Below are 24,663 nucleotides of genomic sequence, written 5' to 3' on the forward strand. Positions count from 1 at the left end.
GCCCAGAGACCATAAGGGAAAAAAATAGATACACTAAAAATAGTGAAATTAAGGCAGGGTGTGGCGGCTCACACCTGTAATCCCAGCACTTTGGGAGGCTGAGGCTGGCAGATCACTTGAGGTCAGGAGTTCGAGACCAGCCTGACCAATATGGTGAGACCCTGTCTCTACTAAAAATACAAAAATTAGCTGGCTGTGGTGGCACACACACGTAATCCCAGCTACTTGGGAGAGGCTGAGGCAGGAGAATCGCTTTAACTTGGGAGGTGGAGGTTGCAGTGAGCTGAGATCACACCACTGCACTCCAGACTCGACAACAGAGTGAGACTCCATCTCAAAAAAACAAAACAAAACAAAAAAAACGACCACTGAAATTAAAACTTTCTGTTAGAAAAAATCCTGAGGAAGGAAAAACAGCAAATAAACTGCAAAAAAAAAAAAAAAAAAAAAAAAAATTGCATCAGTTACGAGTCCTATTCAGCCATAAAAAAATGAGATCCTGTTATTTGCAACAACATGAATGAAACTGGAGGTCATTACATTAAGTGAAATAAGCCAGGCACAAAAAGACAAACACCACATATTCTCACTTATTTGTGGGATCTAAAAATCAAAGCAATTGAACTCATGAACACAGAGAGTAGAAGGATGGTTACCAGAGACTGGGAAGTGTAGTGAGAGGCTGGGGTGGAGGGGGAGGTGGGGATGGTTAATGGGTACAAAAAAAAATAGAAAGAGGCCGGGCGCGGTGGCTCAAGCCTGTAATCCCAGCACTTCGGGAGGCCGAGACGGGCGGATCACAAGGTCAGGAGATCGAGACCATCCTGGCTAACACCGTGAAACCCCGTCTCTACTAAAGAATAAAAAAAAAACTAGCCGGGCGACGAGGCGGGCGCCTGTAGTCCCAGCTACTTGGGAGACGGAGGCAGGAGAATGGCGTAAACCTGGGAGGCGGAGCTTGCAGTGAGCTGAGATCCGGCCACCGCACTCCAGCCTGGGCGACAGAGCCAGACTCCGTCTCAAAAAAAAAAAAAAAAAGAAAGAATAAGTTCTACTATTTGATAGCACAACAGAATGACTATAGTCAATAACTTAATTGTAGATTTTAAAATAACTAAAAGAGTATATAATCTGATTATAACACAAAAGGTAAATGTTTGAGGGGCCAGATATCCCATTCTCCATGATGTGATTATTTCACACTGCATGCCTGTATCAAAACATCCCATGTACCCCATAAACAGATACACCTACTATGTACCCACAAAAATTAAAAACTAAAAAATAACTTAAAAGAATTTCAGTAGTTCACACCTGTAATCCAGCACTTTGGGAGGCCAAGGTGGGAGGTGAGGAGTTCGAAACCAGCCTGGCCAACATAGTGAAACCCCATTTCTACTAAAAATACAAAACTTAGCCAGGCATGGTGGCACACACCTGTAATCCCAGCTACACGGGAGACTGAGGTGGGAGAATCACTTGAACCCATTAGGCAGAGGTTGCAGTACGCAGAGATCATGCCACTGTACTCCAGGCTGGGCAACAGAGCAAGACTATCCCCCCCCCCAAAAAAAAAAGATTAAAGAATTTATTTTCTGCCTGGGTACAGTGGCTCACACCTGTAATTCCAGCACTTTGGAAGACCAACATGGGCAGACCACTTGAAGCCAAGAGTTTGAGACCACCCTGGCCAACATAGTAGTGAAACCCCATCTCTACTAAAAATATAACAATTAGTCGGGTGTGGTGGCACGTGCCTGTAGTCCCAGCTACTCAGGAGGCTGAAGCACAAGAATCATTTGAACCTGGAAGGTTAGATAACATTACTAAATGAGTGTTAAATTTCTAGAATGTGATGATGATAATATAGTTATGCAGGAAAAGGTCCTTGTGAGGCGTTATATGTGATATATTTAGGGGTCAAGTATTATGATGCAACTGACTTGTAGATGGTTCCAGAAAATAAGATATTTAGAGGGAAGGTTAAACAAATGTGGCAAAATGTTAACCATTAGTGGATCTAAGTATATTGCTGAAACTTTTCAAAATGAAAAGTTGGAAAAAAACAGAAAAAAATTTGGTAAGGTGACTAATTACTGTATTACTTTTACTTTTGAACTAAACCTAAAATTATTCAAAAATATCTGCATATTTGTATTGTATACATTTGCTTTCAAACCTGTTATCAAAACTATTCCTTTACTGCAAACTAAAAGAATGTATGTCATCCATCATTCCAAACATTTTGATTTAATGATTTTAACATTATCCTTTGTTCCCTATGATATCAAAATTCTAGCATTAAAAAATGATCCAAGGTGATTCTCATCAAAGTTATACATTGAAATAGCACGTCCTCTGCCTTTCTGGGTCACTATCCACCTGCTACTCTGGCATCATTTCCACTAGGACAATTAGATAATAAGGGTGGTGCTGTTAAAATAAAAAGTGTTGTTTTCAATTTGTTTAAAATGCAGGAATACTACTTTTCCTGTTTCTCTCCATTCCCCCCACCATTGCATTATTATCTCCCAAAATGATAGAATCAGAAACAATGATTCCAGCTGGAATGCTGAGCATAATTACATCTTTTAAAAACTGGCATTATAGCATTCTCAACATGGACCACTTTTTGATAAAAGTAGATCATTTCAGGTTTCTAAGAAGATCTTTAAAAACTAAAAAACTGAACTATATATTAGCACCCATAAATTCTCTTTAAATGAAAATGGTTTTTGAAATGTCTTTAGCTGATTTGCAAAAGAATCTCGGCAACCTAAAGTATAATACATCAACTTGCTCAGTTTACTAGCATAATTAAGCCTATTTAAGTATCTAAATAAGATGGGGGTGTGCTTAAAACTCTAAAACTACTAGTGTAAGAAATAGCTCAATTTCTGATTATAACACAATTTAAAGATGCAAATGACTTTTTGATGTCTCATGCATTCAAGTCACAAACATTTATAAGTTCCTACATCACCACTGGGAGACAAATGACAGCGGGCTAGTTTTCTGGCAAATCCTTCCATGTTCACTTTGCTCCTACCTGATACTCTGCTTTTGGCCTGGCTTAGGTGAAGCTCTGCTAGGTCTGGTCTACTCCAGTCCACTACTAATTCAGTCCACTACTAAGATACGAGCATTATTCTCAAGCCAATCTGGGCTTCAGCAAAAGAAAGATGTGGAAAATATCCCTGGTTCTGAACACTGTTGTTTTTCTGAATCTGAGAAATTAAACTGTCCTTCCAGGCATCTTCAGGGTTAGCTAAGAACTGATGTTAAGGAGGGAATGAGAACAGGACACATTCACAGAGACATATGCGGATACAGGCACTCAATGAAGACACCTATCCTCTCACACAGACACACAGATAGGTTCTGTGACTCTTTAGTGATGGCTTTGTTATTCATTCATGTTTCGTTCGTTCCACAAACATGAATTGAGTATTGAGCACCTACTTTGTGCTAGGCAGTGGGCTGGGATTCTTCAGGCCCAGAAGACCAAGAAAAGAAAAACCGGCCAGGGGCAGTGGCCCACACCTGTAATCCCAGCACTTTTGGAGGCCAAGGTAGGAAGATCACTTCAGGTCAGGAGTTCAAGACCAGCCTGGCTCATCTCTACTAAAAATTAGCCAGGCATGGTGGCAAATGCCTGTAATCCCAGCTGCTTCAGAGGCTGAAGCCATGAAAATCGCTTTAACTTGGGAGGCGGAGGTTGCCATGAGCTGAGATCGTGCCACTGCACTCCAGCCTGGATGACAGAGTAAGACTCCATCTCAAAAAAGAAAGGAAAGAAAGAAAGAAAGGGAGGGGGAGGAAGGAAGGAAGGAAAGAAGGAAGGAAGGAAGGAAGGAAGGAAGGAAGGAAGGAAGGAAGGAAGGAAGGAAGGAAGGAAAGAAAGAAGGAAAGAAGGAAAGAAAGAGAGAGAAAGAGAGAGAAAGAGAGAGAAAGAAAGAGAAAGAAAGAGAAAGAAAGAGAAAGAAAGAGAAAGAAAGAAAGAAAATATCTACCAGAGAAGCATGTGGTCACCAGCAGGCAATGTGAGATGAGCCATAACAAAAGGATGCGGGGTGGGCAGCTTTAGCAAAGACCCAGAAACAAAATAAGGTCTCAGCCTCATCCAAGGATCTTCAAGCAGGTCATTATAGCTGGGGCTTTTATTGCCAGCAGAGAACAATGGCAGAGGAGGTTGGCAAAAGGCAGGGACTAGGCTCTCAAGAACCTTGAAGAACATGCTGAGTTTGTATTTTATCTGGAGGAGGCTGAAAGCCTTAAGCAGGAGAAGAGTGTGATCAGATTTATATGTATTCAGTTTATGAAATTTCAGAAAGAGGAAAATATTGCATTGCGAAAACCCTCTTATAAATATATTTCATATGCCTTTCTGAGAACTGTGCTAATAATTCCCCTTCCACAGTCTATTTGGATTTTTAAATGTTTTAATTTTCATTTTTTAGAGATGAAGTCTTGCCATGATGCCCAGGCTCATCTCAAACTCCTGGGCTCAAGTGATCCACCCACCTCAGCCTCCCAAAGTGCTGGGATTACAGGCATGACCCACCACACCCAGCCCCTCAGTCTGTTTGTAAGAAGGAAAGGCTGAACTAGTAGACTCTAAAATTATATTTTCAAGAAAAGTTGTAATTTTTTCAAAATGAAAAAAAAAAAATCAACTAACGCTGCCAGGCACAGTGGCTCACACCTGTAATCCCAGCACTTTGGGAGGCTGAGGTGGGCAATTACTTGAGGCCAAGAGTTTGAGACCAGCCTGGCCAACATGGTAAAACACAGCATCTACTAAAAATACAAAAATTAGCCGGGCATGGTGGCCTGTAGTCCTACCTACATGGGAGGCTGAGGCATGAGAATTGCTTGAACCCAGGAGGCGGAGGTTGCAGCGAGCCGAGATCGCACCACTGAACTCCAGCCTGTGTGACAGGTCAAGACTCTGTCTCAAAAAAAAAAAAAAAAAATCTAACCTGTTGAAATATCTCACAATCACATGTAAAATATTTTCACAATGGAATATTACAAAGAGGCAAAATTGAACACTCTATGGAACAGCACGTTACCCACCCTCCAACCCTCCAGGTTTATCAAATCTTTCTATGTTGACATTTATTTCAAAATTCAAGTAATAAAGCATTAATTATAGTTGAAGCCTCCCTTGTCCCCTTCCTCCTCAGTATTAACCACCTGAATGTATAGTTTATCATCCCCATGCTAAGCAACATTCCACTTTATAAATACATTCTGATTTGTTTATCCAGTCTTGTGGCATCTTCTAGTTATTTCTGGAAAAAAAAAAAAAAAGATACTCTCCTTTGTCTATTTTTCTACTGGGTTGTTTGTTTTTCTATTACATGGTAGAAGTTCTTTATATTTTATTATTATTATTTGCAGAGAGGAGGTCTTGCTATGTTGCTCAGGCTGGTTTCAAACTCCCGGCCTGAAGTGATCCTCCCAACCCTCAGCCTCTCATACTGTTGAGATTACAGGCGTGAGCCATTGCACCAGGTCAGGGTTCTTTACATATTCTAGAGAGTGATTCATAATCAACTTTTTTTTGAGATGGAGTCTCGCTGTGTCACCCAGACTGGAGTGCAGTGGCAGATATCACCTCACTGCAACTTCCGCCTCCCGAGTTCAAGCGATTCTCATGCCTCAGCCTTCCGAGTAACTGGAATTACAGGCACCCACCACCACGCCTGGCTAATTTTTGTAATTTTAGTTGAGACAGGCTTTCACCATGTTGGCCAGGTTGGTCTCAAACTCCTGACCTCAGGTGATCCGCCCACCTCGGCCTCCCAAAGTGCTGGGATTACAGGCATGAGCCACCGTGCCCAGCCAGTAGTCAATTATTTTTGATGAAAAATCTTTTCTCCCAGTCTGTTGTCTACCTTTTCACTTTTTCTATGGTACCTTTTGTTAACTAGAAGTTTTAAATTTTAACATAGTCAAATGTATTGGTGTTTACCTTTATAAGCTGGACTTTTTAATTTTTTTTCAATTTACAGGACAATATGAATATATATATATTGGACTTTCATATCTTGTATAAGAAATTCTTCTGGCTGAGCAGGATGGCTCAGCCTGTAACACCAGCACTTTGGAAGGCTGAGGCAGATGAACTGCTTGAGGCCACGAGTTTAGATCAGCCTGGGCAACATGGTGAGACCACGTCTCTACAAAATACAAAAAATTAGCCAGGCATGGTGGTATGCACATGTAGTCCCAGCTACTGGGGAGGCTAAGCTAAGAGGATTGCTTGAGCCCAGGAGGTCAAGGCTGCAGTGAGCCATGACTACAACCCTCCCCTCCAGCCTGGGCAACAGAGCAAAACTCTATCTTGAAAAAAAGAAAAGAAATTATTCCTTTTCTCAAGTTCATAAAGTTATTCCTCTATATTTTCTTCAAGAAGTTCTTAAGTTTCACTTTAAATTTAGGGCATTTATTTCTAAAGGTAAGTACCTCATTTTTTTTTTTTTTGAGACGGAGTCTCGCTCTGTCGCCCAAGCTGGAGTGCAGTGGCCGGATCTCAGCTCACTGCAAACTCCGCCTCCCGGGTTCACACCATTCTCCTGCCTCAGCCTCCCGAGTAGCTGGGACTACAAGCGCCCGCCACCTCGCCCGGCTAGTTTTTTGTATTTTTTAGTAGAGACGGGGTTTCACCATGTTAGCCAGGGTGGTCTTGATCTTATGACCTCGTGATCCGCGTGATCCGCCCCTCTCGGCCTCCCAAAGTGCTGGGATGACAGGCTTGAGGTAAGTACCTAATTTTATTTTAATCTTCACATAGATAACCAATGATCCCATGCTAATTTAGTGAATAGATGATCCTTTTCCTACTGATTCACAATGTCAACTCAATCATATATCAAGTTTCCATGTATATTTTGAACTTTCTATTTTGTTCTATTTGTTTGTCTATTTAATGGAACAGTGAATAGTTCCTGTTGAATAGAGGCAGGGATACAATACAGTAATGGAATATTAAACTGGAAAGCTAGACTAGGTAATCATCTACCAGCTCTCTATACCTAGTCAGGTAGCAGTCATCTAGAGCAAGGGCCAGCAAATTACGGCCATGGGCTAAATCCAGCATGACACTTGTTTTTGTAAATAAAGATTTATTGGAATATAGTTATTTATGTATTGCCTGTGGCTGCTCTGAGTGCAATAGTAGAATTGAGTTCTTTTCCATCTGCCTCATGCATTGTTCTTGGAAGGGTGAGGAGGGTGTATCCAAATAAAAGATGGTAGGATATAAAAGGGAGTTGGAAATAAGTTCTCATTAGGGAAAAACTGAAAATTATCTGGTAGAGGGCAGGAGAAAAAGGAAAGGAGTTCTGTGGCTCCCAATTCTTAGGTCTCTTGCGCTACAATGTCTCCTCCTAAGAGATGAAAAAACCTGGCTGCCTATAGACCCCTGATTAATGGAAACACAGATTTTCAGAGTAGCTCCATACTCTATTTAATTCTCTCCCTCCCTGACTCTGGAAATGCTTGATTTGGCTGTGTAAAAGTAATTCTAATTATAGTGATTTACATGAACTACTTACCATTTATGCCTAATTACCTCACAGCACAATAACAATTATGCATACATTAAATGTGTCAGATTAACCTGGTTGTAAATTTTATTCAATAACAAAAGTAACATGTTTATAAATGCTCATTCTTCATAGTTTGTTGCTCATATGGCATGGTCATCTGCTCATAACATCTTCAAATGTTAATTTATTAGAGAAAACATTATTACATAGGTAGGTGAAACCAGCCTGGTAGTTTGTCAGCAATTTTTTCACCTTGGTTAATAAATTTGGTATCTTATGAAGAAGGTATACTTTATTTTAATATTATAGCATAGACTTACAGAAAGTTTCTTAGGAGTACAATGAGGGAAAAAAAATAACTGCACCATAATGAAATCTATTTGTGTTTTGTTTTGTTTTGTTTTTTGAGACAGTCTCTCTCTGTCGCCCAGTCTGGAGTGCGGTGGCACAATCTCAGCTTACTGCAGCCTCAACCTCTTGGGCTCAAGTGATCCTCCCACCTCAGTCTCCCAATTTGGTGGACCACAGGCATGTACCACCATGCCTAGCTAATTTTTTTTTTTTTTTTTTTTTTTGTAGAGATGGGGCCTACCTATGTTGGCCAGGCTGGCTCAAACTCCTGGCCTCAAGCAATCCTCCAATGTCAGCCTCTCAAAATGCAGGAATTACAGGCAAGAGCCACCATACCCAGCCCATAATGAAGTTTAAACAACTATATTAAAAACAAAATTCAAAGTTCATAAAATCATAAATCCTACTTACCACGTCTTAGTTCATTTTCTGTCACTTATAACAGAAACTGAGTTTCAGATATTCTGAAATTTATTTTTAAACAGGTAGTAATTAGTTGAATTTAATAATAAAATGAAGATCTTGAGAAATAGTTTTTGTTATTTAAAGTTCAGGAAAATGGGCAGTCAGTACTGCTTAGCTTTCCTCCAAAATGGCTAAATGTGTATCACAGCAGCAGAAATGCTGTAGCTAACAAACAACTTAAGTTCTTGAGTGATCTGTCTTCTCCTTAGCTGTTCGGATGGCCTATCAGAGAGAGAAGACTGTGCTGTGGTGAAACTTGTCCCTTACAGTTTCCACTATTCTTTCAACAACGCCAAGGTTTCATACCCAAGGCAAAGGTTTACAGTCCAAAGTCAGAGTTTTACTCAGAAACTGAGTAATTTATAAAGAAAAGGAATTTATGGGCCAGGCACAGTGGCTCACACTTGCAATCCCAACATTTTGGGAGGCCCAGGCAGGCAGATCACGTGGCACAGGAGTTAGAGACCAGTCTGGCCAAAGTGGTGAAACCCGGTCTCTACTAAAAATACAAAAATTAGCTGGGCGTGGTGGCACACCCAGCTACTCAGAAAACTGAGGCAGGAGAATCGCTTGAACTCGGGAAGGTTGCAGTGAGCTGAGATTGTACCACTGCACTCCAGTCTGGCAACAGAGTGAGAGTCAGTCTCAAAAAAAAAAAAGAAAGAAAGAAAGGAATTTATTTCTTACAGTGACAGAGGCTGAGAAGTCCATGTCTGAGGGACCCCACCTAGTGAGGGCCTTCTTGCTGGTAAAGACTATCTGCAGAGCCCCAGATGACACAGGGGCATCACATGGTGAGGGGGCTGAGTGTGCTAGCTCAAGACTCTCTTCCCCTTATAAAGCCACCAGTCCCACTTCCATGATAATCCACTAATCCATTAACCCATTACTCCACGAATGGACTAATCCATTCATGACAGCAGAGCCCTCATGACTCAGTCACCTCTGAAAGGATTCACCTTTCAATACTGCCACACTGGGGATTAAATGTCAACATGAGTTCTGAAAGAGACAAATATCAAACCATAGCACCAGAATAAAGAACTCTCCAAATAAAGTTTTTCCATCACTGGAAAACCTAATAGCCCAAAGTTTCCTTTTCTGATAATTGGCATATCAGTGTTTGTTTTTAGAAAAAAATAGGTCTGTGTCATCTTTATTCTCTTCAAAAACTAAAGTTTTATATACTTTTCTTCAAATTATGCTAGATGTTTGGATCTCTTTCAGTATTTTAAAGATTTAGTGGGGCCAGGCGCAGAGGCTCACACCTGTAATCCCAGCACTTTGGGAGGCCAATGCGGGTGGATCACTTGAGGTCAGGAGTTTGAGACCAGTCTGGCCAATGTGGTGAAACCCCGTCTCTACTAAAAATGCAAAAATCAGCCAGACGTGGTGGTGGGCACCTGTAATCCCAGTTACTCGGGAGGCTGAGACAGGAGAATCACTTGAACCCAGGAGGCAGAGGTTGCAGTGACCCAAGATCGTACCATTGAACTCCAGCCTGGGTGACACAGCGAGACTCGGTCTCAAAAAATAAATAAAAAATAAAACTGTTTATTTAAAAATGTTTAAATTGTTAAATAAAATATTTATTTAAAATAAAGATTCAGTGGGTTTAGGAAACTATAAGGGCCAAGAGCAATGGCTCATGCCTATAATCCCAGCATTTTGTGAGGCCGAGATGGGAGGACTGCTTGAACTCAGAAGATCACCACCAGCCTGGGCAACATGGCAAGACCCCGTCTCAAAAGGGAGGGAGGGAGGGAGGAAGAGAGGGAGACAGGCTATAAGACAAATACTATTAGAAAAATATGTTTCTCTACCTACTAAACATTTATTCACATGCACTAGGATTTAACAAATAGGACCTTTCGTTAGACACATTTGAAACTCTACCTGCCATATCAAATCTTACATTTACATTAGATTTTAACTACCCAATAAAACCAGGGTTATTCACTAGCTGGCCCATCATAGCCAACTCAGATATCAAAGGTGGATGTATGGGAAAATACCCCTAAGAAGAGCCAATGATTTTTTAAAAAACCACCGTTGTTGAATCCTCAACCAAGTAAGTTAATAATTACAGGATACTTGTGATTGGATGGGAGTTCACCAACCACTGTAAGATGAGTCCTAGGGATGCTACAGAGTAGGGAGGAGGGATAAAAGGAATATATTTCCAGCAGGCTGGGGCAGACAGATTGCTTGAGCTCAGGTGTTCAAGACCAGCCTGGACAACATGGCAAAACCCCATCTCTATTTAAAAAAAAAAAAAAATACAAAAAAATTAGCTGGGTGTGGTGGCATACACCTGTAGTCCCAGTTACTGGGGAGGCTGAGGTGTGAGGCTTGCTGGAGCCCGGGAGGTTGAGGCTGCAGTGAGCCATGATTGCACCACTGCATTCCAGCTAGGCAACGGAGTGAGACCCTGTCTCAAAAGCAAAACAAAAAAAAAAAGGAATATATTTCCAAAAGGAAGAGGACTAGAAAGGGAGCAAGATATAAAATTCAGGAAAGCAATTCAAATCTCAGATAACCAAAATATCCAGTTGAGTACAACATGTTGTTTCCTGGCTAGGCCACGTAACTAAACTGTACTTTACTTGGATGCCCCCCTGTATCGCAAACTATATAATTACATAGTTTTATATGTTATAGTTCATATACTATATGCAAATATATCCCTATATATCACATATAACTAGATATGCAGTACATAAGCAGTCTATATTTTTCAAACTTTTTGGTTCTTTACTCACCTATAAACTTTGAGAAATATGGGAAAAAGAGGCTGGTCATCAAAACAAGTAATTTGGCCGGGCACGGTGGCTCAAGCCTGTAATCCCAGCACTTTGGGAGGCCGAGACGGGCGGATCACAAGGTCAGGAGATCGAGACCATCCTGGCTAACCCGGTGAAACCCCGTCTCTACTAAAAAATGCAAAAAACTAGCCGGGCGAGCTGGCGGGCGCCTATAGTCCCAGCTACTCGGGAGGCTGAGGCAGGAGAATGGCGTGAACCCGAAAGGCGGAGCTTGCAGTGAGCTGAGATCCGGCCACTGCACTCCAGTTTGGGCGACAGAGCGAGACTCCGTCTCAAAAAAAAAAACAAACAAATAATTCATCATTATTACCTACAACCATCGTGCTAGACTGATCACTCATGGTGCCCACCACACTCACAGTTCACTTCTGAGAGCAACTGCCATGCTCACAGGAGGTGCCCTGCATGGGAACATAGGTAAGTCAATCTTTACACTGGTTAACGGCCTCTAAGAAACCCAGTGTGAAAGCTCTACCCGAACAGGGATGAAGTCATTGGTTGAGCTATGAGATCCTTACTCAGGAATTTAAACTACAGACACATAGAGAGAATTAAGAAGTTGGTAGAAGTTGAAGCAGACATGAGAGAAAAGGAACAAAAAAGTAAGTGTGTGCTGTGGTCTCAATGTTTGCATTGCCCCAAAATTCATCTGCTGAAGTTCTCACCCCCAAAGTGAGGCTCTTAGGAGGTAGGACCTTTGGAAGGTGATGAGGTCATGAGAGCAGAGCCCTCCTCAGTTGGATTAGTACCCTTACAAAAGAGGCCTGACGGAGCTCATTTGTCCCTTCAGCCATGTGAGGACACAGTGAAAAGACAGCTGTCCATGAATAGTTAAGCAGGCCCTCACCAGACACTGAATTTGCCAGCACTTTGATCTTGGCCTTCCCAGCACCCAGAACCACGAGAAATCTTTTTCTGTTGTTTATAAGCTACCCAGTTTATGGTATTTTGTTATAGCAGCCCAAGTGAACCAAGACAATGAATGATATGAATGGCAGAGCACTGTAAGGCCTAGCTGTGTCATGGAGGTGCCTTTCATTGCTACGTTCTTATATAATCTCATTCTAAATCTCCATTTCTTTCTGCAATCTAAATGAATCTCTATTTCTTTCAACTAATAGTGTTAACACAATGGGAAGACATTTTCTTTACGTAAAAATAAACTAATTATACTCTCAGGAGCTTTATTAAAAAGTAAAATTACTTTCACTCATTTTTGTTTGTTTTTTATTTGTATTGTAGAGACAGGGTCTCCCTATATTGTCCAGGCTGATCTCAAACTTCTGGCCTCAAGCTATCCTTCCACCTTGGCCTCCCAAAGTGCTAAGATTATAGGTTCAGCCACCACACCTGGCCCTTATTCTTTTTTTTTTTTTTTTTTTTTTTTTTTTAGATGGAGTCCCTCTGTCACCCAGGCTGGAGTGATCTTGGCTCACTGCAACCTCCGCCTCCTGGATTCCAGCGATTCTCCTGCCTCAGCCTCCTGAGCAGCTGGGATTACAGGCACCTGCCACCACACCTAGCTAATTTTTGTATTTTTAGTAGAGACGGGGTTTCATCATGTTGGCCAGGCTGGTCTCGAACTCCTGACTTCAGGTGATATGCCCACCTCGGCCTCCCAAAGTGCTGGGATTACAGGCATGAGCCACTGCATTTGGCCCCTCATTCATTTTTAAGTAAAGTACTACTAATGTTGTTCTGTGGTGCCTTTCTTCTAAAGACTTTACAGTAAAAGCATATTTGGCAGGGGATGGGGACAGTCAATTAAAGGAAAACTTGTTTCTTAGGTTGGACCATATTTTAACTCTTATTACTATTAACGTTCTCCAGAATTTAAAGATGAGACTATTGGCTTCTATATTAGATAAGGAACAGGAGTTTTCCTGTTGTCATGGAGTCAACAAAAGCTCAAAGCTGAGGACCAGGGAAAATAAGCTCCCATTCACTCTAAAGAAAGACATAAGCTGAATGCGGTGACTCACACCAATTATCCCAGTGCTTTTGAGGCTGAGGCAGGAGGATTGCTTAAGGCCAGAAGTTCAAGACCAACCTGGCAACATAGTGAGATCCTGTCTCTACAAAAAATTAAAAAACTAGTGACGTATGGTGGTGTATGCCTGTAGCTCTAGCCTACTCAGTGGGCTGAGGGAGGAGAATCATTTGGGCCCAGGACTTCAAGGCTACTAGTGAGCTATGATCGTGCTACTGCACTCCACTTGGGTGACAGAATGAGGCAGTATCTCCAAAAATAAATAGGCCAGGCAGAGTGGCTCATATCTGTAATTCCAGCACTTTGGGAGGCCGAATCAGGGGGATCACTTGAGATCAGGAGTTTAAGAACAGCCTGGCCAGTATGGCAAAACCCCATCTCTGCCAAAAATACAAAAATTAGTCAGGCATGGTGGCAGGCGCCTATAATCCCAGCTACTTGGGAGGCAGGAGAATCATTTGAACCTGGGAGGTGGAGGCTACAGTAAGCCAAGATCACACCACTGCACTTCAGCCTGGGCGACAGAGTAACACTCTGTCTCAAATAAATAAATAGGTCAGGCGCGGTGGCTTATGCCTGTAATTCCACATTTTCGGAAGCCAAAATGGGCGGATCACCTGAAGTCAGGAGTTCGAGACCAGCCCGACGAACATGGTAAAACCCCATCTCTACTAAAAATACAAAAATTAGCTGGGTGTGGTGGTGCATGCCTGTAATCCCAGCTACTCAGGAGGCTGAAACAGGAGGATTGCTTGAACCTGGGAGGTGGAGGTTGCAGTGAGCCAAGATCACACCACTGCACTCTAGCCTGGGCAACAGAGCAAGAATCCATCTATAAATAAATAAATAGACACACTAGTCACATCCATGCAGGAATTAGGTTTAAAACAACAATAATAACAACAACAACAAAAGGCAAAACAGCCCTAAAACCAAAGTGAAACTGAAGAGAGTGATCAAGGTATAAAGTTGTTAGCTGGGTAGGGTGCCGTGGTGTTCCCTTCAGATATCTCGTAACAAATAAGAGGGGTTCCCAAGAGAAGCATCCAAAGAGATAAGGATTGAATATAAATTGAGATGGACATCGCTCTCCCCAGCTGGATGCTTGCCTAGGTAAGAAAATGCGCAAGCAGCTGCCAGAGCAGGGTGTGGAAGAGTTCTTGGGAGAACTTGATATACATCCCCAGGAGGAAGGGATATGCATGACAAAGACAGAAATTAGTGCCTGCTTCTTGCTTGCAAAAGTCTGAGGACAGGAGGCTGACTGAGGCCGCCCATGCAGCAAGGAGTAGAGAAAGAAGATGTTATGCTTCCTGTGGCCTGCACAGACACCATAAAAGATGACCCAACAAGAAATGTTCCAGGTCAGGCACGGTGGCTCACACCTATAATCCCAGCACTTTGGGAGGCCGAGACAGGTGGATCACTTGAGGTCAGGAGTTCAAGACCAGCCTGGCCAACATGGTGAAATCCCATCTCTACTAAAAATATAAAAATTAGCCAAGTGTGGTGGTGCATGCCTATGACTCAGTTACTTGGGAGGCTGAGGCGGGAGGATCACCTGAACCCAGGAGGCAAAGGTTGCCGTGAGCCAAGATATAACGCCACTGCACTCCTGCCTGGGCGACAGAGTGAGACTCTGTCTCAAAAAAAAAAAAAAAAAAAAAAAAAAATTGTCCTGAAAGGACCCCACCCAAGAAGCCTACAGGCAAGGGCAAGGGGGTGTCAGAAGAATGTGGGGTTGTGAGTTGCTTCTCCAGAGTCATAAGAAGTTAGTCAAAGATTGGAGAAGTGTGGAGGTCCCCAGGGGAGTCTTGAAGAACCCACCATTAAGACCCTCAACAAAGAGCTAGCATGTCAGCATCTACCATACAAAGGCCCCAATAACTAACTGGTCGCTTACGACTGCTGTTTCACTCTAATCTTTCCTTCTTCTCATTCTGACCCTAGAGATGTCAGGCAAACAGAGAAAGAAGGAGGAAGAAAAGGGAAAGAACACATCACTCTTCCTTTTCCACGCTGATCCGTGGATGAGACCTGAGCTAGAGGAAAGGGAAAGCTTTGATTTCCATAGAAGTTTTTATTTAGATTGGACTGCATTTTTAAAATACTTGAATATGAAGCTATTCAAATCCCTGAAGGCAAAAGAAAGCTATGGAACATCAAAAGGCTAGGAATGGGGATCCAACAGAATTTGTGTAAAGGAACTGGTAGAAATTTTTCAAGCTGTTTCATGATTGTGCCCTACTGCATTGCACCCATTTTAAAAAATGCTTACACTTTTAACTGTTTAATCTTTCACTTCACACAAGCCTCACCTTTGAAAAAAGGCCTTCTGCCTCTATATTATATCCTTTAAGGTCCTCATGTAATTTCTGCAAACACTGTATGACTCTTCTTTGATGTTCATCATCCTTTAGCTCATGAGCTTTGATCAGAAAATCATAGTGGTCCAGAGGTCCATGGCAAACAGCCAAAGCTTTCAAATAAGTCTCTGAAGTGGCAGTTGGGGCCATGCTCTCAGATGTCTGAACTGTATAGGCTATAAACAAAAACATATAAAATTTTAGACTTTCTTAAATACATTTCACAGTGCTCTACATGTTTTGTAAGGGTCAAATTCAAACTTTTAACTAGTTACATCTATTTGAGCAGTTTTTGTAAATGTCATTTTGATAAAAATAATATAAAATACATTTTCAGCCAGGCATGGTGGTTCACGCCTGTAATCCCAGCACTTTGGGAGACCAGGGCAGGTGGATCACTTGAGATCAGGAGTTCAAGACCAACCTGACCAAATGTTGAAACCCAATCTCTACTAAAAATACAAAAATTAGCCAGGTGTGGTGGGGCACGCTTGTAATCCCAGCTACTTGGGGGGCTGAGGCACGAGAATTGCCTGAACCTGGGAGGCAGTGGTTGAAGTGAACAGAGATTGTGCCACTGTACTCCAACCTGGGTGACAGAGTGACACTCGGTCTCAAAAAAAAAAAAAAAAAAAAAAATTAAACTATGAATATATTTCTAATTGTTTTATTTTAACAAAAGGAAATAAACCCCAAACCCATAAACTATAATTGTAACCTCTCTTCCAGAAGGCCTATTCCTACTACAGCTTCTGCTTTGCTTCCAGTCCACTAAAAGAGCCACTGGTGCTCATCTCCTTCCCAAAGCAAGAGAGTTGCCTTTCTTTGACTTAGCCCTAATTCTGGTTCTTAAGCACCAAGGCAGAGACATCAAGATTAGTCCCAAGGGTTTTCCACTGCTCCTTAATTCTCTACCCAAAGACAACACAACATTCAGATATTACCACATCGATTTCAGCCCTCTGCTTCTAAGATATTTTTCTGTTTTCCATAACCTTTAGGGAGTTGGACATGGAGTTGAGACACAGCAAGAGTGTCTGCTTCAAAGCAGGGTGGTGTTCTGATCCTATTTTTAGCCTCTCCTGGGAGAGAAATGATTGTGGCGAGGTCCAACCATAATTCCATTCCTCATCTGGGGCAGGTTTAATGAGCAGCTAACTCCTTCTCTACTGTTTAGAAGTAACAATAAACAGCAGCGACCTGGCACATTTTTCAGAACAAGATTTCCCAAAGGTACTCTGCCAGCATTTTATTCATTTCATTGAACATTGTGTTTCCTTTGTCACAATAACATAAAAATTACTTTAGTGAAAAGAATTAACAATCACAATGTTAGGTCCATGTTTTCCCCAAAAGAGGGGGAAAAGTCCTTAAATATACTATGAATGTTGGAGATAGGGACGGCTGTCTTCCATTATTTGTTCCCCCTTTCTAAATAGAAGTTTTAGCTGGATGCATGGCTGCCCAAATACATATTACATCTCCTAGCCTCTCTTGTAGTCAGGTATGGCCATGTGAGCAGGTTCTAACAATGGGATATGAGCAGAAACGTGTGTAGTTCTGATATATCCCATTAAAGGAAAAGGGCATATCCTCCTGGCTCCCTTTTCCTCCCCTCTCTCTAACTGGAGTGAAAGTGTAATGACTGCAGCTGGAAGAGGCAATGAGATGCACACAGAATGTTGAATAAAGCAGAGCAACAAGCGCACAAAGCCTGGTTCTCCAACAATGCTGAGCTGCCAAACCAGCTCTGGATTGCCTACCTGGATTTTTATGTAAAAGAATAATCAACTTCTGGCCAGGCACAGTGGCTCACACCTGTAATCCCAGCACTTTGGGAGGTTTAGACGGGCAGATCACTTGAGCTCAGGAGTTCGAGACCAGCCTGGGCAACATAGTGGGACCTCATCTCTACTAAAAATAAGAAATTTAAAAAAAAATTTTTTTCATTAGCCAGGCTTAAAATTAGCATGTGCCTGTAGTCCCAGTTACTTGGGGAGGCTGAGGTGGGAGGACAGCTTAAGCCCAGGAGTTTGAGGCTGCAGTGAGCTATGAGCTACACCACTGCACTCCAGCCCGGGCGACAGAGTGAGACTCTCTCTCCAAAAGAAACAAAAAGTGAGTAATAAACTTCTATCTTGCTTTTAAAGTAGTGTATAATTGGGGTCTCTGTTACAGAAGCCTAAGTTGTACCCTAACTGATATAGGTGCTTAAGGCCTGTAAAAGAGAATCTAAGGGCATCCTGGAACACTGGGCCTCACAGCACCAGGATAAGGTTTGGGTTCAATGTTGAAGCTGGAGATGCAGGTTGAGAGTTCCTAAAGGTTCCCGGCAATTTGAGATATTTGCCAGTGTGACATAAAAAGAAATATATTTGATCTTTGTCCCTATTCCTTGGCATGGAGTTCCTAAAACCCTTGGAATTTCCTGAGTAATAGGAGTGTTTTCTGTTTTTCATTGCATCACACCTGAGTTTATGTTAAGGAGGTGACTCTAGGGTCAGGCTGGTAGCCGGAAAGACCAAGTGGGTAGAAGGTTGGAACTTGCAGCCCCACGCACTGACCCCAGGAAGGTGGGGCTAGAGATTGGCTCTGTAAACACTCAAGAAGACTTGGAGAGCTTCTGGGTTGGTGAACGCATCTAGGTGCGTTCAACCTCTAGGTATCCCCCTAGGCATCTCTTCTATTGGGCTCCCTGAGTTGTATCCTTTATCACAAACCAGTAAGCATAAGCAAAATTTTCCCCTGAGTTCTGTGAGCTATTCTAGCAAATTATCAAATCTAAAGGGGAGGAAGGTTATGGGAATTCCCGAATTTGTAGTTGCCAGGTAGATATATTGGTAGCCTGTGCACCCCATTTGCAGCTGGCATGTGAAATGGGGCATTCTGTGGGACTGAGCCCTTTTACTTGTGGGATCTGATGCTCACTTCAAATAAAGAGTGTCAGAATCAAATTGAACTGTTGAATACCCAGTTAGTGTTACAGGATTTGAGAATCTCACAAGAGAAAAACGCTCTTCTCTACCCCCTCTTTTAGATTTCTGGAGTCAACCAAGTGAGAAACCCCAGAATGATTACTGATATATTCCTCTCCCTCCCACGATCCTGTTCTCCACTCCTCAACCAGGTTCTCAGCCAATCAATCACCGATGCTACTCAATTTTGTATGTGAAATTCTCTCTAATTTATTCCCTTCTCTCCTTCCTCATCCTACCACCCCAGCTTGAGCCCTTTAAAGGAAGCAGGGTCTCTCTTAGGGCCTGCCATGCCCCCCCAGTGTGGAAAAGAAAATTCTGGAATTCCTTCAAGGGAAATTCCAGACACCTAGCTAGCCCTGAGAAGTAAATGAGCCACTTCATAAGAAGATAATAGGAACTCAAAATAATGGCCAAGGAAGTTAGATTGTTCTCCATAGAAACTAAAGATAACATCTTAATATATGTCACTGAGTTGTTTTTCAGAAACTCCAACCCCTACCAAACGGATCCACTGGCACACAGACCTCAGATAAGGGGGAACTAAGGACTGAATTCTGACCACTGTTCTCTATTCTAAATTTCTTCCTGAGGGGCCTGAAGGAGGTTATGCTCATGAGCCAGAGCTAACATTCTTTTCCGTTGATCCCAAATTTTTAGACAAAGCTTTGTTTCCTTAACCAACTGCAAATCAGAAAATCTTTTAATCCAGCTTTGACCTGCGGGCCACTCCCTTCAAGATATCCCACTATTTTAGGTCAAATCAATGCATAGCCCCCACGTACTGATGTATGACTCTGATCGCCACCACTGTGCCAAATTTACCACTACCACGATCTGTAAAATATCTTCCACCAACTCTAGGGCTGATCTTACTAAAATCCAAATGTGATTTTATCAATCTTTGGCTTGAAATTCATCTCATTGTTTAAAGGAGTGGTTTTTAAACTTTATTTTAACAGCCATACCTTTTTTACATACAAAATGTTCCATAGAATTCTGTTTATTAAAGAGAAAAGTGGGAAGGTGGGCACAAAGTCCCACCCTCCTCATATCCCCCTCATTCACATACCCACACCACCCTATTTCCCAACAGCCTCACTTTAGAGGATGATATTTAGTACAAATAATGCGCAGAAAAGGGTTAACACAACAGGCCTGAGACTACCATCCACAGAGCATATTTACTTATGTCTCAAAATAAATAAATAAATAATACCTAATTTTTAAAAGTTAAGGCTGGGTGGAGTGGTGCACATCTGTAGTCCCAGCTACTTGGGAGGCTGAGGCAGGAGGATCCCTTTAACCAAAAGTTGGAGGGTGCAGAGCACCATGATCATGCCTGTGAATGGCCACTGCACTCCAGCCTTGGCAGCATAGCAAGACCTCATCTCTAAAAAAAATAAAAATAAGATAAATAAAAATTGTTTTGGCCAGGCACAGTGGCTCATGCCTGTAATCCCAGCACTTTGGGAGGCTGAGGTGAAAAGATCCCCTGAGCTCAGGAGCTCGAGACCAGCCTGGAAAACATAGTGAAACCTCTGTCTTTACAAAAAAAAAAAAAAAAAAATTAATTAGCCAGGCATAATGGTATATGCTTGTAGTCCTATGGGGATTACTACTACTAGGAACTACTGCTACTCGGAGGGCTAAGGTGGGAGGATAACTTGAGCCTGGAGGTTGAGGCTGCAGTGAGTGGCGATCATGCCACTGCACTCCTGCCTGGGTGACAGAGCAAGACCCTGTCTAAATAAATAAATTAATTAATTAACTAAAAATTGTTTAAAAGTTATTCATAGGAAATATCAGTATTGTGGGCAAAACATACTGTTTCTCTTGGCATCTGCCTTTGGAGAGGCTTAAAGTATTTCTTTTATTTTCACTAGCCTAACATCTTGATTTAATAGTGTAGACTTCATTCCCAGTTTTCAGAAAAGAAAACCAAGGTACAGTGAAGATGAGGCATAAATTCAGCTAGTCAGCAGAGATAAAAAGAGAATCAGTCAGGCAAGATACTCAAGGCTGACAGATCGGCCAGCTTAGCCCTGGATAGCAGCTGTATAAATTGAAATACAAAAGACTTCTCAAAAGCTGCACTAAATTAAATCTGTTACTACATCAGTGTACACAAATTATGTGATGCTGCTGCCATATTATTTTGATTTGTATTAATTTGTCTTATTGTACTCCAAATGGACAGTGGGAAAATGCCATTCGGAAGTTCCACACACTAATCTACAAACATAAATGAAAGATTTTAGGAACCCAAAAAGTCTGCGCTATTCTTTCGAATACTTCAATTTTGTACCTTATTTCACTATATTCTCCTAAACTGAGTTTCAGGAAGATCCTAGTATACTCCACAGCCCACTTGCCGAAAGATTTAATCAGTATCTTGTGTCCTACATCTGAATAACCTATTAAAACTTCCTTGATATTGTAAAAATTACTCCTATTTAGTTTTACTTTCCCCAGGGAAAAAATGAGTTTCCTCAGGCTTTGTGTATAGTTGTAATTACTTTCATTTTCTCCAACTTTTTTAAGTAAAGGTAACCTCAAGATTGTATTATCTGCATAATAAAACAAAAGATGATACTTAGAAACTAGACCAACCTTGGCTCTTTCTCTTATCTCTTCCCATTTCAAAATGCTTTCGTCTCCTATGGCCACCATTCTCTTAGATCTGCAGTTGGGCTCAACGCATTCAAGTCTCAGCACAGTCTTCTTTGTGTTTTAGCCTTTTTCTGGAAAATCAGCTTAGTCTGCCTATGATAACGATAGCTACTCTGCTTCCTGTCATAATGCCACTTTCCTTGGGCACACAGAGAATCCTTGCCCTTCTTATCCTGATCTTGTCGTGAGGTTGGTGCTTGCCACATGCCACACATGTTACAGAAAGTCTAGAGGGTTTTAGAGACATTCACCATGTTTATAGGAATGCTATCTGCAAGAAAAGAAGTGATTTCTTTCCATTTTTCTATTTTCACCTTAAAATATAAGTTTGGAACAAATAAAATTCTCCTGAAGCTGTGGAGTCCCAAGTTTATGCTAATATACTCCCCTTAACTAATCTTACTTCATTAAACAAATAATATATAATAAACTGAAACTGTCTTTACAAAATTATGACAGTAAGAGAAATCTGACATAGTCGACTCCACCTTGCTTCTGACCTCCAAGCTCTGCTTGATCATTCCTGGGCACAGGACAAGCTAACTTTAGGAGGAATTTAGTTTCTAGTTTAACTTTAAAATAATGACCACAATATTATTGCTCCCTCCCTTAAGCTAACCCCACCCTTTCTCAAAAACCAAAAACTACCTTTGTAAGACTAATGAAAGCCCACGAGAATAAAATTATGGGAGAGGCCTGAACTCTGCTAAAATGTAGGCCAAGTTTCTACACTCCCTTACTGCTCAGGGGTCATGTGGCCAGAGGTCACAAGATTTGTGACTTCTCCAACTGCTTCTACAAATAACATCACTGTTATAGAACCTAAGATTGGTTTTGCTGAAATGTCTTTCAGACTGACCCCACCTGGACTCATTACTCAACTGGTCCTGTTGTCCCACGCAGACTTGGACTCAGCGCATGAGGATCAATTTCCACACTCCTATTATTTCATCCCCAACCAATCAACAGCGCCATTCCCTAGCCCCCTGCCCATGAAACTGTCCATAAAAACCCTCAGCTCCAAGCCTGCAGAGAGACTGATTTGAGGGATAACTCCAGTTCTCCTGTGTGGAGACTTGCATCAGTTAAACTCTTTTCTCTACTGGAATGCCACGGTCTCAGGGGATTGATTTTTGTCTGTACAGTAAACAGAAAGAACCCATCAGGTAATTACAAATTCATAATCATGCTCTTTTTAATGGCACAATCCAAAAAGAAGAGGTAATCCAAATTGTCACTGATACCCTTACAAGAATTGTTATATAATAAATATAGGGCTTTTCTTCTTAACAAGGTCTGAGTTAGCATCCACGACAGACTTAAGGGGAGGTAGGTGTCTGGAAGCCTCTTGAAATTAAAAGAAAATTGTATATTGTATATTTCAAAATTAATAATGGATTTTAAACAGTCTCATCACAAACATGATAAGGAGTTGAGGTGATGAATGTTATTAACTGGATTTAATCTTTCTAGAACATATACATCTGTTAAAACATCACAATGTACCCCATAAATATATACAATTATTTGTCAATTAAATTATGAGTTCTATAAAAGAAAGAAAATTATGTGTGAGTATGTTTAATCTGAGGCAAGTCCTCTAAATATACAACTTTCCGATTTTTAAACAAGATAAGAATCAATGTTTTATAATTTTTTTTTTTGGCAACAGGGTCTCTCATTCTGTGGCCCATGCTGGAGTGCAGTGGCATGATCACAGCTCACTGCAGCCTCAAGCTATCATTCCACTCCATCCTCCCGAGTAGCTGGGACTGCAGGCACACACCACCATGCCTGGCTCATGTTTCATTTTTTATAGAGAGGGGATCTCCCTACGTTGCCCAGGCTGGTCTCGAACTCCTGGACTCAAATTATCCTTCTGCCTTGGCCTGCCAAAGATCTGGAATTACAGGCATGAGCTACCACATCCAGCCCAAGAACCACTGTTTAAAAAAGAACTGTTGGCCGGGCACAGTGGCTCACGCCTGTAATCCCAGCACTTTGGGAGGCCGAGGCAGGTGGATCATGAGGTCAGGAGATCAAGACCATCCTGGCTAACATGGTGAAACCCCATCTCTATTAAAAATACAAAAAATTACCCGGGCGCGGTGGCAGGCGCCTGTAGTCCCAGCTACTCAGGAGGCTGAGGCAGGAGAATGGTGTGAACTAGGAAGGTGGAGCTTGCAGTGAGCTGAGATCGTGCCACTGCACTCTAGCCTGGGTGACAGAGCGAAACTCTGTCTCAAAATAAATAAATAAATAAATATTAAAAAGAACTGTTGGGTTGGGCATAGTGGCTCATGCCTGTAATCCCAGCACTTTGAGAGGCTGATCACTTGAGACCAGGAGTTTGAGGTTACAGTGAGCTATGATTATAATAGTGCACGGATCCTGGGCAACAGAGGAAGCCCCTATTTCTAAAAAAAGCGACAAAAAAGAAAGAAAAGAAAAGAGAACAAGGAAAGAAGGCAGGCATACAGAATCTGAGGCCCTACCCCAGCCCTCTGAATCAAAATTTGCATTTTCAACAAAATACTTAGGTGTTTTACATGCACATTAAAGGTTGAGAAGCACTGTGCCAGGGAATGACCAGAGACTCCTACAGATTATCAGGAAAAAGCCTTTCTGTGAAAAACACATTAAGTTGACACCTGAATGCCAAAAGGAGTCACCCATGAGAAATATCAAGGAGAACATCCCAGCCTAAGTTTATAGATGACGAAAAGTGGAAATGGAAATGAGCTTCACATTGTTGAGGGAAGAGAAAGGAAGTTTATATGGTTGAGGCAAATAAGCAAGGTAGACTATGTGCTACAAGAAGAGGTTGGAAAGGACAATAAGAGGCCCAGCACAGTGGTTCACACCTGTAATTCCAATACTTTGGGAGGCTTAGACCGGTGGATCACTTGAGGCCAGGAGTTCGAGGTGGGCAGATCACTTGAGGAGGGTGGATCACTTGAGGCCAGCCTGGCCAACACGGTGAAACCCCGTCTCTACTAAAAATACAAAAAGGAGCTGGGCATGCTGGTGCATACCTGTAATCCCATCTACTCACGTGGCTGCAGCACGAGAATCACTTGAACCCAGGAGGCAAAGTTTGCATGAGCCAAGATCACCCCCACTGCACTCCAGCCTGGGCAACAGAGCAAGACTCTGTCTCAAAAAAAAAAGTACAAGCACTAAATGATGTAGGGCCTTAAAAGCCATGGTAAGTAATGCAGGTTTTTTAAGTAGGATTGAGAACAAGGAGAAAGTTTTTCTATTTTTTGGGGTTTTTTTTATTTCCTTTTTTTTTTTTTATTAAACTGAACCCCTCTAAGCAGAAGAGGCTGGGCGCGATGGCTCACGCCTGTAATCCTAGCACTTTGGGAGGCGGAGGCCAGCAGATGGCCTGAGCTCAGGAGTTCGACAGCAGCCTGGGCAACACAGTGAAATCCCGTTTCTACTAAAACACAAAAA

The 24,663-nt window shown here is 41.9% G+C and overlaps 1 protein-coding gene across 1 annotated transcript in view; it reads right to left on the minus strand.

Annotated features, from left to right (window-relative positions):
• The window catches only part of AFG1L (AFG1 like ATPase), a 221,276-nt gene that overhangs the window by 175,212 nt on the left and 21,401 nt on the right, over nt 1-24,663 (minus strand). Inside the window, exon 2 of the mRNA XM_010382494.2 lies at nt 15,509-15,732. Within this exon, the coding sequence (XP_010380796.1) occupies nt 15,509-15,732 (224 nt within the window). The remainder of the gene's footprint in view (nt 1-15,508; nt 15,733-24,663) is intronic.

The sequence above is a fragment of the Rhinopithecus roxellana genome, chromosome 4, assembly GCF_007565055.1.
Source record: "Rhinopithecus roxellana isolate Shanxi Qingling chromosome 4, ASM756505v1, whole genome shotgun sequence".
Classification (NCBI taxonomy): Eukaryota; Metazoa; Chordata; class Mammalia; order Primates; family Cercopithecidae; genus Rhinopithecus; species Rhinopithecus roxellana.